Source organism: Dendropsophus ebraccatus, chromosome 8 (assembly GCF_027789765.1).
Source record: "Dendropsophus ebraccatus isolate aDenEbr1 chromosome 8, aDenEbr1.pat, whole genome shotgun sequence".
NCBI classification, from domain to species: domain Eukaryota; kingdom Metazoa; phylum Chordata; class Amphibia; order Anura; family Hylidae; genus Dendropsophus; species Dendropsophus ebraccatus.
The window spans coordinates 53,671,849-53,685,493 of record NC_091461.1 but is presented as its reverse complement, the minus strand read 5'-3'; the positions used below and the strand labels follow the sequence as shown (position 1 = coordinate 53,685,493).

Sequence of the window (13,645 nt, the reverse complement as noted above, 5' to 3'; positions counted from 1 at the left end):
TCCCTGGTGCCAGGGTTGGGCAGGTTTTCCGCAGATAATTTGCACCTTAATGGAAGGGGGTCCACTGTGCTGGGGGAGAGAATCCTAGAAGGGGTGGAGAGGTTTTTAAACTAGGGATGTGGAGGGAGGATAATGTAGTGTGTAATATAGTGGCGGATAGGTTAGAGAGGGGACAGAACATTGAGGTGGGAGGAGAAGGGTCCTGTGGGGGGAGGATAAGACCAGTGGATAAGGAGATCCATATGTTGCATATGAGCAGTGGGGATGATTGTAGCCACAGCACTGTAATAAATCCTATTTCTTATAATGAAGCGGTTAAACTCAATGGTAATATAAAGTGTATGGTTACTAATGCCAGAAGTCTAGCCAGCAAGATGGGGGAGCTGGAGGCCTTGGTTCTGGAGGAGTCCATTGATGTGGTTGGTGTGACTGAGACATGGCTGGGCTCCTCACATGACTGGGCTGTCAATATTCAGGGATTTGCGTTGTTCAGAAGATACCGGGTGGGCAGAAGGGGAGGAGGAGTATGTCTGTATGTCAGAAATGATATTAAAGTGAGTGTAAAAGATGCAATAGTGGGCGATGACTGTAAAGATGTGGAAGCATTGTGGGTAGAACTACAGAAGGAGGTAAAGAGTGAAAAAATTATTCTTAGTGTAATCTATAGACCCCCCCCAACATTACTGAGGAGGTAGATGGCCAGTTGTATAGACAAATAGAGCGGGCTGCCCGGGAGGGAACAGTAGTGATAATGGGGGACCTCAACTACCCAGATATAGATTGGGGTCACGGTTCAGCTAAAACCACAAAGGGGAGGATAATTTTCTGGGCCAGTTTGTGGAGGAGCCAACTAGAAGTGATGCCTTGTTAGATCTGGTTATTTCTAACAACGCTGAGCTGGTTGGGGATGTCACTGTCCATGAACACCTGGGTAATAGTGACCACAATATAGTGACTTTTAGCTTAAAGTGTAGAAAAGAAAAACATGTTGGGAGGGCAAAAACTCTAATTTTAAAAGGGCCAATTTTCCTGGGTTAAGGGCAGAACTTCAGGGCATAGACTGGGAGCGGCTGCTGTCACATACTGATGCAGCTAATAAATGGGAAATCTTCAAATCCACATTAAATAACTGTACTGCCAAATATATTCCTATGGGTAACAAATATAAACGGTTAAAATCAAATCCCACATGGCTTACAACCGTGGTTAGAAGGGCTATAAATTAGAAAAAAGGGGCATTCAAAAAATACAAATCAGAGGGGTCAGCTTTAGCCTTTAAACATTACAAAGAAGTCAACAAAACCGGTAAAAATGTAATAAAAGCAGCAAAAATTCACAATGAAAGACAGGTAGCCATAGATCGCAAAAGAAACCCCAAAAAATTCTTCAAATATATTAATGCAAAAAAACCAAGGACAGAGCATGTAGGACCCCTAAATAATGGTGACGGGGAGTTAATAACTGGGGATCAGGAGAAAGCTGAGTTACTTAATGGCTTCTTCAGTTCTGTATATACAAAAGAGGATGGAGCTGTGGTGGGTGGGACCAGTACTGAGGTGGTTGGGGCCAGTGCTGCTAACACATGTAATGTACTGAACTGGTTTACTATAGATATGGTCCAAGATAAATTAAATAAACTCAATGTAACCAAAGCTCCAGGGCCTGATGGATTACACCCCAGAGTTCTTAGGGAACTCAGTTCTGTAATTTCTCTACCCTTGTATGAAATATTCACTGATTCTTTGCTTACTGGTATTGTGCCGAGGGACTGCCGTAAGGCAAATGTAGTGCCGATCTTCAAAAAGGGCTCTTGAACTTCCCTAGGTAACTATAGACCCGTAAGCTTAACGTCCATTGTGGGGAAACTATTTGAGGGGCTTATAAGGGACTACATCCAGGAATATGTAGTGGCTAATAGTATTATAAGTGATAACCAGCATGGTTTTACTAAGGACAGAAGCTGTCAAACCAACCTGATATGTTTCTACGAAGAGGTGAGTAGAAGCCTGGATAGGGGCGCAGCTGTGGATATCGTGTACCTGGATTTTGCTAAAGCGTTTGACGCAGTTCCTCATGGACGTCTGATGGGTAACTTAAAGTCTATCGGTTTGGAAAGTTTAATGTGTGACTGGATTGAAAACTGGCTTAATAATCGTACCCAGAGAGTGGTGGTCAATGATTCCTACTCCGAATGGTCCCCGTTAGTAAGTGGTGTACCCCAAGGGTCAGTACTGGGCCCTCTTCTGTTTAACTTGTTTATTAATGATATTGAGAATGGAATTAACAGCAATGTTTCTATCTTTGCAGATGACACCAAGCTTTGTAGTAGAGTACAGTCTATGGAGGATGTGCAGATGTTACAGGATGACTTAGACACACTGAGTGTTTGGGCGTCCACTTGGCAAATGAGGTTCAATGTGGATAAATGTAAAGTTATGCACCTGGGTACTAATAACCCGCATGCATCATATGTCCTGGGGGGAGTTACTCTGGGAGAGTCGCGGATGGAGAAGGATCTGGGTTTACTTGTAGATAATAGACTACAGAACAGCACACAATGTCAGTCAGCTGCTAAGGCCAGCAGGATATTGTCATGCATTAAAACAGGCATGGACTCTCGGGACAGAGATATAATATTACCGCTTTATAAAGCTTTGGTGCGGCCTCATCTGGAGTATGCCGTCCAGTTTTGGAACCTGATTCATAAAAAGGATGTTCTAGAGCTGGAGAGGGTACAAAGACGGGCAACTAAACTAATAAGGGGAATGGAGCATCTTAGTTATGAGGAGAGATTAAAAGAATTACATTTATTTAGTCTGGAGAAGAGACGTTTAAGGGGAGATATGATTAACTTATTTAACCTCTTAAGGACATAGGACGTACCGGTACGTCCTATGTCCTCACTTGCACTTCAAAGCGGGGCCGCGCGGCGGCCCCGCTTTGAAGTGCCGCGATCCCGGGTGCCGCGTGTAGCCCGGGACCGCTGCTATTAGCGGGCACGGTCTGATCGCCGTGCCCGCTAATTAGCTAATCGGAGGCAGCTGTCAAAGTTGACAGCTGCCTCCGATTACCGGAGGCAACGTTTCCCTGGTGTCTAGTGGGGGAGATCGCTCCTCCGGGACCTTGTCCCGGAGGAGCGATCTCCGTTACTGATGCCGGCCGGGGACGCGTCCAAGATGGCGCCGTCCTCGGCTCGGCACTCGTTTACTTCCGGCTGCAGCAGCCGAAAGCAAACGAGTGCCGATCTCATGGATCTCTGCAGCATATCTATGCTGCAGAGATCTCAATGAGAGATCCAAGTGTATATACTAGAAGTCCCCTAGGGGGGCTTCTAGTATATGTGTAAAAAAAAAAAAAAAAAAAGTGTTGTTAATAGTAAAAAGCCCCCTCCCCTAATAAAAGTCTGAATCACCCCCCTTTTCCCAGGTTTTAAATAAAAGTAAACAAATAAATAAATAAATAAACATGTTTGCTATCGCCGCGTGCGTAATCGCCCGAACTATTAATTAATCACATTCCTGATCTCGTACGGTAAACGGCGTCAGCGCAAAAAAAATCCCAAAGTGCAAAATTGCGCATTTTTGGTCGCATCAAATCCAGAAAAAATGTAATAAAAAGCGATCAAAAAGACGTATATGGGCAATCAAGGTACCGATAGAAAGATCAAATCATGGCGCAAAAAATGACACCTCGCACAGCCCCATAGACCAAAGGATAAAAGCGCTATAAGCCTGGGAATGGAGCGATTTTAAGGAACGTATATTGGTTAACAACGGTTTGAATTTTTTACAGGCCATCAGATACAATATAAGTTATACATGTTATATATCGTTTTAATCGTAACGACTTGAGGAACATGCATAACAAGTCAGTTTTACCCCAGGGTGAATGGCGTAAAAACACATTTCCCCCAAATAAAAGAAATGCGTTTTTTTTTTTCAATTTCACCACACTTCGAATTTTTTTCTGGTTTCGCAGTGTACTTTATGCAAAAATTCAGCCTGTAATTGCAAAGTACAATTAGTGACGCAAAAAATAAGGGGTCATGGGGGTTTTTAGGTGGAAAAATGCAAGTGCTATGACCTTTTAAACACAAGGAGGAAAAACCGAAAACGTAAAAACGAAAATGGGCCATGTCCTTAAAGGGTTAAATATATAAATGGCCCCTACAAGAAATATGGGGAAAATATGTTTCAGGTAAAACCCCCTCAAAGGACAAGGGGACACTGCCTCCACCTGGAGGAAAAAAGGTTAAATCTCCGGAGGCGACAAGCCTTCTTTACCATGAGAACTGTGAATCTGTGGAACAGTCTACCACAGGATCTGGTCACAGCAAAAACAGTAGTGGGCTTCAAAACAGGGCTAGACAAGTTCTTAGACCAAAATAATATAAATGCATATGTATAGAACTTATCATCCCTCCCCCTTCCCTGTATCCATCCCCTCCTTGGTTGAACTTGATGGACATGTGTCTTTTTTCAACCGTATTAACTATGAGTGTATGTATATATATATATATATATATATATATATATATATATATATATATATATATATATATATATATATAATTTGTGCTGTTAGATTGCCTTTCTAAAGTGTAACTCATTTACATTTTTTTTGCAGAAATCAATAGTACAAGCAATTTTAAGAAACTCTGTAATAGGTTTTAGCCTCTTTCTGTACTCAAAAAGCTGGGGCGGAGGGGTCAAGAGGGGATGAGTGAGCAGGGAGAGTAGCCCAGCAGCTGGAAACTTGATGAGATAAGCAGTAGTGGATTATAATAGGGGCGTTTCGGGCGGCAGTCCGGGGCCCTGAGCTCTTGGGTGGTCATGGGGCCCATGACCACCCAAAAAGACTTATACTTTCAGTGGTGTACTGTCTCCTGGCTACACTTCCGCTATGATTTGCAAAAATCACAGGTTTTTTTATGGCAATTTTGCACAAATCAGGACATCATGACATTATCTATCCTGTACTATGAACGCCAGGCTAGTGCTTCCATAGTTACAGTGGGGTGGGGGGGCCCAGGTTTGGTGAACAGCCCAGGCCTATGGTAAAGTTAATCCGCCCCTGGAGATAAGATTGCAGGATACTGTGTTTTGCAATTCTGCCTTTTCTCCTCTTAGGGTAGGTTCACACTACGGAATCTGCCCGGATAAGTTCTGCTAGATTCCATGGCTCGTACCTGTTTACGGCGGCGTGCATATCCGCTGGTGCCATAGACACCATTCTATGGCCGGGCCGATTCCGCGTTCCACTAAAAGTATTGAAATGTCAGTTCTTTTCGGCGCAGTGTGGAATCGGCCCGGCCATTGAATGGTGTCTATGGCACCAGCAGATAGGCGCGCCACCATGAATGGATACGAGCTGCGCCGATTCTGTAGTGTGAACCTACCCTTAGTGTTCAGTCGACCCCTCCCCTCTCCATACACCATAATGGACACAGAAATCCTTCTTCTGAAGTGAAGAAGGAGGAAGGAAAACAGCTTTTTGAGTACCTTTGGAAACTTTTTTGCTTACTATAACCTATTACAGAGTTTCTGAAAATTGCCTGTACTATTGAAATGTATTGATTTCTGAAAAATGACATTTAAATGACAGTAATGCTTTAAGTTTCTATTTATAGTCACATGTAAACCAGTATTCACTTCTCCTTTCCCTTGCTATGCTACTAGTTAGGAAAAGGAACTTGAACATCTGTTAGTATCAGATCTGCAGTTATACTTTCAAATCATTTTGTTGCAAGACGACATGGATGCTGTTTTTTGCTTGGTGTGTGGCACTCTTTTCATCTCCAATTACTCTCCATGTCTTGGCATGCTAAGGAAGCAATGTGACATCATAGAGCATGAATATTTTGATACTTACAGAGCTAAAATGGATTCAATCGATTTTGATGGATTTGAAAACCTAAACTTTAGCCTTGGAGCAGTATGTAAGTTATATATGGATTCTATATTAGAACACTTGGAAGAAGTTCCAGTGGCTTCAGATTGGCTTTACCTGGAGATATACAATGCAAGCCTCAAACCACAGGCTTTCTCCTATCTTACAAACTTAAGTTACATCTATATAAATGGGGATTTTGTGATTTCACCAAGGGTCTTTTTAGGGCTTAAGAAACTCTCTGTTTTGTGGTTACGACAGATGCACTACCAAATCATTGATGAACTTGATTTACGTGGACTTATTATGCTGCAGGAGCTGAAATTAAAAGGCTTCCCTTTTTCATTACTCAATAAATCAATATTTGATGACCTTTATCAACTGAAACATCTTATTCTGGAAAACAATGACATTGATACTCTATCATCAGTAACACAGTATCTTCCTAAACTAGAAAGTCTGAGAGCATTATCTATAATTAATAACAATATGATTGCATTAAAAGAGTCCGATTGCCTAATGAAGGAACTCCCTACAGGTAACATCACTGGTATACATTTTAACATAACCTATCTTAACATTGATGGAACAGAAATTCGTACACTGGAGAACCACTCCTTATGTAACTTTCCTACGCTCTCCTATTTTAAACCTAGTATAAGTTATCCAGCTTTGAAGGCTTTAAAAAATTCTGGGATTCAAGTAGTCGACTCATTTTCATTTTTCCGTTCTCAATTTTCTGCATTCCACATCTGTATATATGTATCACTCTTTCAGATACAGGAGCTCCAGCTGGCAAATAATAACATTAAGGCTATGCATACGAACAATGGGTCTTGCAGCATGCTACGTATTCTGGATTTATCATTCAACGACATTGCAAATGTGGCTGCATCTCAGATGAAGGATTTGAAAGAACTGAAGGAGCTCAACTTGTCAAACAATAAGATTACCACGATAAAACTATGTCCTAGGAACACTTATATGGAGCTTGTGAACCTGAACTTGGAATCTAACTATTTAACTTCTTTAACACAAGATCAGTTTAAATGCCTTAGGCTACTAAAGAGACTTTCACTGAATGACAATAAAATTCAGACAATTCAGAAGTTTTCTTTTAAAGGTATGAAGACTCTAGAAGTTCTGCACCTAGAGAATAATAATTTATACAATTTAGGAGAACATACATTTGCAGGTCTATTTTCGTTAAAACAACTGACCCTGAATGGAAATTTCTTAGAAGAAATTGATGATTGGGCCTTTAAGGATTTAGAAAAGCTTGAAGAAATTGTACTTGACTTAAAATACAATGTGCCCATGTGGTGGTCGCAGACTTTGGAGTCACTAAAAAAAATTTCCCTGAGAACACTCGATGAATATTTGTTTCTTGAATCTCACTTTTTCAACACTCTCAATGACTTTGAGAGTTTGAGTATTGAAGCGCAGTATGTGTGGATTGATATGTGTGAAGAGTTTCCATTTTACAAAGTAAAGGAGCTATATCTGATAAATATCTTTGATTTTCTCTGTGGTCTGGAATCAGGGACAGCACTGGAAAAATTTACACACGTGGAAAAGATGTATTTAAAAGCAGATGTACGTTCTGACAAGAGCATCCTTAATTCCCATCTAAACAATTTCACAAAACTTTCCTTTTTCCACTTTGAAAATACAAATGTGGTAGTTGATGGCTCAGCATTAAAGGTGGATAAACTATTTCTAGGCTTGGAAAACCTCCAAACTCTGCATTTAGTAAATTTAGGAATAGAGGACTACGGTTCCAATGTGGTGTTCCAAGATTTACAATCAGTTACATTTTTAATGATAGAAAATGAAAAGATCTACAGATTTCCAGACAATGCCTTTACTAACATGGTCAGCCTAAAATACGTTTTTCTTCCAGGAACTCGTTTTTCTTGTAAATGTGAACTTTCATGGATAATTCAGTGGATGAAGTTTGAAAAACAAATCTCATTCCTTGACTTTTATAATAAGCTTTGTTTTGTTAATGCTCAGATAGAAGATAAACACTTGGTTTCCTTTTTGGAAGAGACCTGCAATATTGAGTTAGGTTTTATTGGGTTTATAGCTACACTAGTCAGTACTTTGATATTTATGGGTATCTCCCTCTTTTATGAAAGTATCTGGTGGTATATAATGTATACAATGTATAAAATCAAAGGCTGGCAAAAAAATAGACATAGAAAAGTAGACCAATATGAGTATGATGCATTTGTTTCCTACAACACTGACAATGAGCATTGGGTAACCGAGCAGCTTCTTCCTAACCTGGAGCAAAATGGTCCTCCTTTTTTTAAAGTGTGTATTCACAACCGAGACTTTGTGATTGGCAGAGACATTGTAGAGAACATTGTGGACAGTATATACAGCAGTAGGTGGACAATCTGTGTTATCACTCGTAGTTACCTTCAGAGTAACTGGTGCTCCCTAGAAATAAGAATGGCCACCTATAGGCTTATAGCAGAGAGTAAGGATTCCCTTATTCTGATATTCCTGGATAACATCCCTACAGAAGAACTTCAGCACTATCACAAGCTCACTAAGATTGTAGAGAAGAAAACCTATCTGAAGTGGTCTGAAGAGGAAAATGGGCAGAAGCTGTTTTGGGCCAGACTACGGAACGTTATTGCTGGTCATACCAAGGAACACCAGAAGCCATAAAAATGTACATTTACATTCAAATCTATTTCGTATATACATTAAGTAAATACTATGTTATAATGTTTTGATGAGCATCTTTAATAGTCTTTATGGTAGAAACTACCAAAAATATAATGTAATAGTATATAGTCTCCTTGCTCCAAAAAAAAAAATAAATCAAATGCAGCGATTTATCCTACAACCGGTGTCAGTGAAGTTTGTCCCGGCCGAGACTGCAGTATCGGACTGATGAACTTTATTTCTATTGCATTGGGATGCAGGCGCATCTGTGTGTGCCCGCATCCCAATTCACCATTAAACACAATGGGAAATGTGGCTGAAGCCACACTCTCTATTGTGTAAACTGTCAGGGTTGCGCGGGTGCTATTTAATAAATAGTGGCTGTACAAAACTGACATGTCAGTTTTCGTTGTGGCCGCTTGTAATCCCAGCTGGAGCGTATACTATGTGTATACACTCCGACCGGGATTTCATTACTAGCGGCTGTACAAAACTGTCATGTCAGTTTTCGTTGTGGCCGCTTGTAATCCCAGCTGGAGCGTATACTATGTGTATACACTCCCACCGGGATTTCATTACTAGCGGCTGTACAAAACTGTCATGTCAGTTTTCGTTGTGGCCGCTTGCAATCCCAGCTGGAGCATATACTATGTGTATACACTCCCACCGAAATTTCATTGCCTGCAGCACAATGTAAATTATTAATCAATCCACCACCATTTTTGCAAATTACAACAACGGCCTTGATTAATTGTTAATTTAAGTTGTGTGAACTTAGCCAAAAAGTGTAAATTGTTCTATCATAGTTTTCTCTGTTTTGGACCCAGTTCTAGCTAGCCTTAAGGTAGTCATACACATTAATTGACGGACAACCGAATGATTGTTCAGCCATCAGTTACCTCTCCAGTTTTCCCCATACAAAGGAACGTTCGGCACAACCAAGCAATCTTGTGTTCTCTATAGGGAAAGGAGCAGGACAAAGGGGTCAGGTGGTGAACTTCCGACATGCTTTACCCCTATCAACACCAACATCATGTTAGTGCTTGATAGGGAGAGCCCTATAAACTGTATACCTATGACCGAGCCTGCCGCAAGTGGTGGATACAGCTGGAAAGGATGTATAGGGATAGGATAGGATGTATAAGGGACCTTAAGTGATAAGCTATCAATGTATGATTGGTGGAGTCAATCCCCTGAGATCCCTAAGATAAGTGGAAGGCTATGCAGGTCCCCTGCTGTACTACTGACACCAGTGACCGGGACTGACCTGTAGTATTAGGTGTAAGGGCATGATTATATGTGTCACTGTATAGATCTAGCAATGAAGGAGCTTTGATACTCTATCTGCCCCTTTCACACTGCTTATCTGGGGTCCAGGTGATGGGAGTCCTTTAATAACATTGATAAGCTATCCTATGTATATAAATAGTCTTCCACGCATCACTGTAAAGGCCCTATTCCACTAACAGATCTGACGACATATTATCTGCCAAAGATTTACAGCCAAACCCAGGAGTGGATTTGAAAAGAGGAGAAATCCAGTCTTTCCTTTATGACCTGTTCTCTGTTTATAGTCTGTTCCTGGGTTTGGCTTCAAATCTTTGGCAGATAATCTGTCATCAGATCTGTTGGTGGAATAGGGCCTTAAAGTAATGGTTACAATACTTTACTATTGTCATTCATTTATTTTATTTTTTATTTTAGAAAATGCACACAAAAACCAGAACATGAAGGTGACTGAATTCCTTGCTGTTCATCATACAGTTTTATGGATGAGCCTTTACCAATATATGGACAATAAAGAAGACTATATTTTATGGACACTTTTATAGGCTATGTTCACACAGCGTCTTTTCCTGGCCAGTTTACAGACAATTTTTAGAATTTATAGCATTTTACTTCATATAGAAAAAAGACAGTAAAACAAATAAAGTAAATTGCAAAAATGTAGTATATCACCTTCCTGCTGATTTATCATGATTTATTGGTAAGGACAGTGTCCAGTTAAGATTTGTCTTCACTAAAAATATTGGGCCTAGTCCAATCCCCCAGTAACCAACATCATAGCATTAGCAATAACCCTCCACACTGCAGTCAGGCAGGTAATGTTCTCTTGCCATTCCCCAAACTCAGAATTAGACTGCCAGATAGAGAAATGGGATTTGCCACTCCATTGAACATGATTTCACTAGTCCAAAGTGCAAATCTAACAATTAGCATTGTTTTTGGTAGTGTAAGGCTGCCAATAGTGCTCCCAGTGCACAGGAGTCATCAGGGCTTTGTAGCTGAATTATTGTGGTCGATTAACACTTTCACCTCCATTACCATCAATGATCAGTTACCATGAATGATCTGCAAAGGCTTGCATTCATCCCTTCACATTATCTGCACCATTATGGCTGATCCTCTCATAAACCTTTATATGAACACTTTATATGAACACAGGGAACAGACTAAATACATATTATAATCAGGATTAGGTCCCGTATTATTTCCCTATGTGTGTTGTGAGTACTTCCTTTTTCGTTCTTTACCAGGGAAGTGCTCATATGTTTCAGTTCATCTATTTGCAAACTAGAATTATATGTGCATTTGCTTTACCACATGCACATAAATGAATACCTACAGCTCAGTCTTCATATAGATTATTTACTAGTATGTTCTTTTTGTCATTGTATGCCAGGACATAAAAGCTTGTGGATAACAGACATCGCTAACAATGTCCATGCAGCCCTTACTGCCCAATTATCGGTACAGTAAATGAGGGGCAATCTAGCAGATCGACGCCCGTTTACTAAAATAATCGGGCCGTAGTTGGCCCGTGTAATAGGACCCTAAGGGCTGATATATCTTAGTGAGCCTATTATACGGCTCAGCGATCATGTGGCCAGAGCTGTGCAAATGATTGCTCGATCATTCCTGTAGCCCTTTACTTCTTCCTTTATAAGCCACAAGTCCCCTATCAAAGAGCATGATGTGCAACCTATGAAAGAAGATTTTTAAGCATGTCAACAAACTGCGATCAGCTGATCACTGGGTCTACAACACAGGGCGATTATCAGCCTGTTAGGCCTTTGTAATAGGACCCTTATTGGTAGGACTGCCTTACTGCGCTACATACAGGGGCGTAGCTAAAGGCTGATGGGCCCTGGTGCAAAATGTTAGCTTGGGGCCCCCCATCTCACCCGATCAGGCAAAGTCATATCTAACGTTATATCCAATTACTCTAATGTGCCACCATGTTCTAATGCACTGCCACTGCCTCCACCTCATGTACTGCACTACTGCCCCCTATAATTAATGGACTGTACTGTGTCATTGTCTAATCATTGTATTCCAATCTTTGACTCTCCAGCTGAAAAACTACAACTCTCATCATGAACTGCCAGTTGGATATGATGGGGGTTGTAGTGCTGCAACCTGAAGAGCCACATGCTGCAAAACTACAACTCCCATAATAAACTGTCAGCAGGGCACGATGAAGTTTGAACTTCTGCAACCTGGAGAAGTCACCTGATATTACCTGAAGTCCTATGTAACACCACAGATAAGTGATATCCCTCTGAGTACAGATAATGTAGTAGTCAGCTGCAGTCCTATGTAACACCACATAAGACAGTGGTATCTGAGTACAGATAATGTAGTAGATTTCACCTGCAGTCCTATGTAACAGCACAGATAACACAGTGATATCTCTGAGTACAGATCATGTCGTAGATGTCACCTGCAGTCCTATGTAACACCACAGATAACACAGTGATATCTCTGAGTACAGATAATGTAGTAGCTGTCACCTCGGGGCACCCCTACTAAATGATGTTCTACAAAATAAGAAAAGTGTCATACAGGGACTCACAGGCGACGTCTTCTTTGATCTAAGGCGTCACTTTCCCTTTTCCTCTCCATCCGGCCCAGACCTTCATGATGATTTCTTCCAGCTATGTTTCATCTTTTCAGAACCTGCGAGACAAACAATTTAGGCTTCGCACATTTCTAGCAACTTCCTTTCTTTCTCCTGTCGGCTCCCAAAGTAACTGCACTGTGTGGGATGCCCCCTGTATTTAGGATCCCCTGCTGTGCCCCCTGTATGTAGGATTCCCTGCTGTGCCCCCATGATCTAATAATGCCCCCAGAGGTGCCCCCATGAACTAATAATGCCCCCAGAGGTGCCCCCATATACTAATAATGCCCCCAGAGGTGCCCCCATGAACTAATAATGCCCCCAGAGGTGCCCCCTATGAACTAATAGTGCCCCCAGAGGTGCCCCATGAACTAATAATGCCCCAGAGGTGGCCCCCATGAACTAATAATGCCCCCTGAGGTTCTCCCATGAGATAATAATGCCCCCAGAGGTTCCCCCATGAGCTAATAATGCCCCCAGAGGTGGCCCCCATATACTAATAATGCCCCAGAGGTGCCCCCATGAGCTAATAATGCCCCCAGAGGTTCCCCCATGAACTAATAATGCCCCCAGAGGTGCCGCATGAGCTAATATTGCCCCAGAGGTGGCCCCCATAAACTAATAATGCCCCCAGAGGTGCCCCCATGAGCTAATAATGCCCCCAGAGGTGCCCCCATGAGCTAATAATGCCCCCAGAGGTGCCCCCATGAACTAATAATGCCCCCAGAGGTGCCCCCATGAGCTAATAATGCCCCCAGAGGTGCCCCCATGAACTAATAATGCCCCCAGAGGAGCCCCCATATACTAATAATGCCCCCAGAGGTGCCCCTAAAAAAACAAACATCATACTCGCGCTGTGTGTCTGCAGGCAGCAGCTCTTCCTCCTCTTCGGGCTCCATCTTGCAAGCCGCAGGGACGGGACTTTCGGAGGGCGTGATGACGTCACATCATCACACCTGCCGGAGAGGTCACGACCCGGTGTCCCATAGGCTGCTGGTATGAAGTGCCGGCAACCTATGGGAGGGAATACAGGAGGAGGACGCTGACAGGTCCTGCTCCTGTATTCTGATCGCTTTAATGTTCCGCCCGCTCACTGTGCGGGCGGAACATCAAAGCGATCAGTGCATCCCGAGAAGCTGCGCGGCGCAGCTTCTCGGAATGCTCAGAGACAAG

The 13,645-nt window shown here is 42.0% G+C and overlaps 1 protein-coding gene across 1 annotated transcript; it reads left to right on the top strand.

The window, feature by feature from the left end:
- Positions 1 to 5,752: 5,752 nt before the first annotated feature.
- Positions 5,753 to 10,435, top strand: LOC138798585 (toll-like receptor 13). Its single transcript, XM_069979101.1, has 2 exons — positions 5,753 to 8,575; positions 10,276 to 10,435. Exon 1 carries the CDS (start codon positions 5,755 to 5,757, stop codon positions 8,569 to 8,571), a length of 2,817 nt encoding a protein of 938 aa, XP_069835202.1. The 5' UTR covers positions 5,753 to 5,754; the 3' UTR covers positions 8,572 to 8,575; positions 10,276 to 10,435.
- The last annotated feature ends 3,210 nt before the right edge of the window (positions 10,436 to 13,645 follow it).